Here is a 4311-nt window from a genome sequence, read left to right on the forward strand (position 1 = left end):
GAAAACACTTCGGTGTTCCAGGCAAATGTGCTGAGCCGGTTTAATGAAATCGGTGTAACTTCTGGGGGTATTGGAAAGTTAAACTGACTTCAGTGAGCGTTAAATTGATTTAAATATACTTGCACTCACTGCTTGCTAAGGGTAATTTAAAGACATTTCAGACGTGAAATTTCACCAAAGGACTTTTGCACACCCAGAGATTTTGCATTGCTGCTTTAACCGTAGCAAGTCTCTGAACCTGTGTAATTAAGTTGCTCATTTGGTTACAGGCGAGCTGCTAACAGGAGTCTCGGTATTTGAATTTGCAAGCCACGTGCTGGAGCACGCTTACCCTATTTTGTCAAAGTGTTTCAGGTTCTGGTATTTTTATCCTCTGATACACTGATTTACGCATTCAAGGCCAGGTTGGATGAGACTTTGAGCGGCCTGGTCTAGTGGAAGGAGTCCCTTCCCGTGGCAGGGGTGTTAGAACGAGATGAGATTTAAGGCCCCTTCCAACCAAACCATTCTATGATTCCAAGAAGGATGGTAGAGCCAATACAGTTTGATAGAGGAAGTTTTCTGTATTTATAATCTATTTTTCTTCCTTAAAGGTCTTTTCCAACCTAAATGATTCTACAATTCTAAGTTGATAAGTATTTCTCAGCCAAAGGCTACTGATGAGGAAAATACAGACGTTGATTTTAACAGGGGTCCTCCTCTTGCATTAACTGTGTCCTGGTTATTTGATGCCTATGTAAAGGGGATAGCTATAAGATCCATTTCCCCGAAGGACAGGGCTGCGGTTTCAGGCTAGAGGAACATCTACGGGGGGTTATGGGTGAGTCTTACTTTGACACAGCATGATGGTGACCACCAAGATGATGAGGAGCAGGAGGCAGGCCCCTGTCAAGGGAACCCAGATGAAGATGTCACAGAAGAAATTCAGCTCTTTCTCGTTGCTGGTCTCTGCAGGAATAGAGAAGAGGAAAGGTCCACCAGATGTTCATGGCTGGTGTTATGGCCGTCTCTGGTGGAGCTAAGGGACCTGCCTGGTGCGCAGCGAGGCTGGGGGTGAAGCAGCCCACCAGCCATGTCCGCAAGTGCAGCACGGGCCTTTGTTAGTGCTGATGCTCTCAGCATTTTTCTCGGGATTTGAGAGAGGAAACGCAGACAAAAGTTTTTCGCATTCCCTGCCGAGGCTAAAATCAGCACCAGCCTCCCAAGGGTCTGCTTTCCCTCCACCTCTTCCTGGTGTGCCCCAGGCATGAGATGTGCTCATGCTTTTTGTGTCATCCTCAGCCTTTCCTACGTGGGATGAAACATCGGAGTTTAATCCTTCCAACTCCGATAAAGCTTGAAGGATTTTCACTCTCCTCCCATCCCAAAATCTCCTGCAGGATCCCTCTCGGTATCAGTGGACCAGAGCCCAGCTCTTCCCCTCTCCCTCCCTGTGGTTGGGCTACCTCGATCCGGGGTCTTCAGGCAGGGGTCCTTTTTGGTGATGCCATGCTGGGTGGTGGGTCTCGGTGTGGTGGGTGCTGCGACGGTGGTGACTATAAATGAAAATGAATGAATATAGCAGGTAGGGAAATACAATAAAATAGCTTTCTTCTGCCCTTCTACTCTCCCAACCTTGCCAGGGCACAGCTGCTCCTGTGGACAGTGTAGGGCTCAGGTCTGAGGTAACTTCAAAGACCCCATTTTGGATGGTGATGCCCCAAAGAAAGGTCTCCCAAGACCCAATAAGGAGCTGCAGGCTCCTTATTTCTTGCTTTCTACCACCATTCTCAGAAAGCCTGCGTACCCTGAGGTTGGTAGGGCTTTTGGGTCCTATGTGAGGTGAGGAAGGAGCAGGCGGTGGTGAACTTTGCTTTAATCTTATCCCTTCAAAGCCATGAATAGGATAGAGAAACGGGGATGGGGAGGTGATGTTGGGTCCGCCTGACGATCTTTGCCTTTGGGCAGGAGCAATACCATGGGAAGAGATGGCAAGCACGGTGTCTCTGGCAGGAGGACCGGTGCGTTGGTCACAAGATACTTTGGGCAAGCAAGCAGGGAAAATGGGGTTTGTGGGAGAGGTGACTGATTAACAAAGGCACAAGCAGGAGGTGCTGGGCATTTTGGGAGAGCTAAGCGAGGTCGGGTGGAGGTGTTGCTGACCTGGGAAGAAGGCAGGTTGGCCAGGGCTGAAGTACAACACTTGGTTGCTGTTCATGAGGCAGAAATAGTTCCCCTCGTCTTGTGGCGTGAAAGACTTCACTACCAACCAGTAGATGCTCCTGTCTTTCCTCGCCTCGAAGCGTGTGGATGTCCTCTCATTCCCCTTGAAGGTGGTCCGGGACAGGGAAGACATGAAGACGATGAAGTGAAGGGTCCCATCCTTGTTCTGGCGGATCCAGAATATGCCGCTGTCCTCTTTGTTGGTCTGACACTTCAGCTCCAGCCGCTGTCCCAGCCGGGGATGCGTGGTGCTGGCATCGTGAAAACTGACCCTCATCTCGTACTTCCGACCATGGATCCCAGGGCAGCCTGCGGGAGAGAAATCCTTGTGGGAACCGCTCGGGAAGAGCCATGTCCCCTCCGGGCTAACCTCGTTCCATGTCCATGGGGTGTGAGGTCAAATGCAAAGGGAGGACCATGCTGTCTGGATGACTTCAAGGTTTTATTGGAGTCCTTGCTGGGGTTGTGTGTGGAGGATGCTCAACAATCAGCCATCCGGGCTTTAAAGATGGGTACTGCCCTTCAGAAAAGCCTTTCAGCTGCCTTCTCAGGGACGTTACCCCTTCCCAGCTTATCTGAAGTGACTCCCTAAAAAACACTGACTGCTAAACCCTCTTTTTTCCCCTTCTCCTTCCCCTCCCAAACCACTTCTCCAAGGGGGCTCCCTTCCCGGTGCACATGATGCTGCAGCCACCCCTCCGGCTGCCCTGTGCTGGCTGAGGTGATGCCACCTTTACCTCCACAATTACTGAGCAAACCTCAAAGTCAGCCTTTTTGGTTTGCTTTTTATTTTCCGTCTAACTATTTAGCCCAATTTCTTGGATTCAGTGGAAGGGGCTTACTTGCCCCTCTCGGTGAAGGTGACGCACAACCCCGTGTCCATACTCACAGAGCCCCAGAGCGAGCAGAAGGAGCAATGCAGGAGACCCGGCCATCTTCTCCTAGGGGTGGCCGTCCTTGGGGACGGTGCGGCAGAGCAGAGAGGATCTTTCTCGCTTGACTTAGGAGGCTGCGTTGCTCTTCGGAGAGGATGTGATGTCACCAGGACCCTCTCGGGTAAAGAGACGATGTTCAGCATCTGCAGCAAAATGAAGGGGGGGAAAAAAAAAGATTTCTGAAGAAATTCAGTTCTAATCCAGAATTTGGGCTCATTTATCATTATGGGTTCTTAACGGTGCCTCAAGGATTTTGCCTCGATGATTCCCCTAGAGGTTCAGACCGATGATGCTCATGCCTGAGGTAGGATCAGCCACCACAGCCTGCTGTCTCCCGGCCATCTGGGGGTTCATAGCACGTCCAGCTCCGCAGCAGAAGTCACGGGCAAGCCCCGCGCTTTGGCTGCAGGCCCCAAGTTGCGTTTCTTGGTGGGGATTCTGCTGCCTTCGCTTGCATACACTCGAGGGGTCTCATGCGGGTGGCAGAGCACACCACGTTTTATTACCCAGCAAGCAAGACACGGGTATTTCATGGCATATATCCATACGTATTATTTCTCTCCAAGCACATGCGTTGCCGACACGCAGCTGAGTTCTTCAGGTGCTCGATTGTTCTCTTTGCAATTCGTCTTTGCAATTGCTCTGCAAAAGCCGCTTTGTGCAAGGCAGGTGGTCTGTGATCTGAAACCCACCGAGAAAGCCTCACGCCCCGGGGGTATGCATTTTTTTTTTTTTTTAACATCTTGTGGTTTTCTTCTCTAACCACAGAGGCTTCCGCCCTGCCAAAAAACCCCTTGCACGCTTCAGCGGAGAGAGCCCTTGTTGCTGCCTCCAGGTGACCACTTGCACATGGGTATGGGTGATGCTTCCTGGAGCTTTGCACGTACAACAGCAACAGTTTCACCAGACTGCGAGGCGGTGGGCTGGTGTATTATTTATTTCTTTAGTTGGCACTTCCTGGCTTTCCTGTTGATTATTTTTCTGTGCAAGGTGTTTTTCTATTACCCCTTTGCAAAGAAAGCCCCCTTTTCCTGGGTATGTCAGAAACCAGGTGCTGTTGACTTTGATGCCATTGCTATTGTGGCTGCTACTTAAAGGCGAGTTATCAAAAATGGTTTAGGAACTGGGTTTATTTCACTGGGCATCAAAGCATGTTGGTGAGTGAAAAGCCGGT

The 4311-nt window shown here is 50.4% G+C and overlaps 1 protein-coding gene across 1 annotated transcript in view; it reads right to left on the minus strand.

Annotated features, from left to right (window-relative positions):
* Window positions 1-3137, minus strand: part of CD8A (CD8a molecule) — a 6529-nt gene extending 3392 nt beyond the window's left edge. Inside the window, exons 1-4 of the mRNA XM_009710272.1 lie at window positions 3092-3137; window positions 2143-2511; window positions 1446-1535; window positions 832-948 (exon numbers count right to left, since the gene is read on the minus strand). Coding sequence (XP_009708574.1) covers window positions 832-948; window positions 1446-1535; window positions 2143-2511; window positions 3092-3137 — 622 coding nt within the window. The remainder of the gene's footprint in view (window positions 1-831; window positions 949-1445; window positions 1536-2142; window positions 2512-3091) is intronic.
* Between the last annotated feature and the right edge of the window lie 1174 nt (window positions 3138-4311).

The sequence above is a fragment of the Cariama cristata genome, unplaced genomic scaffold (assembly GCF_000690535.1).
Source record: "Cariama cristata isolate BGI_N322 unplaced genomic scaffold, ASM69053v1 scaffold10911, whole genome shotgun sequence".
Taxonomy (NCBI): Eukaryota; Metazoa; Chordata; class Aves; order Cariamiformes; family Cariamidae; genus Cariama; species Cariama cristata.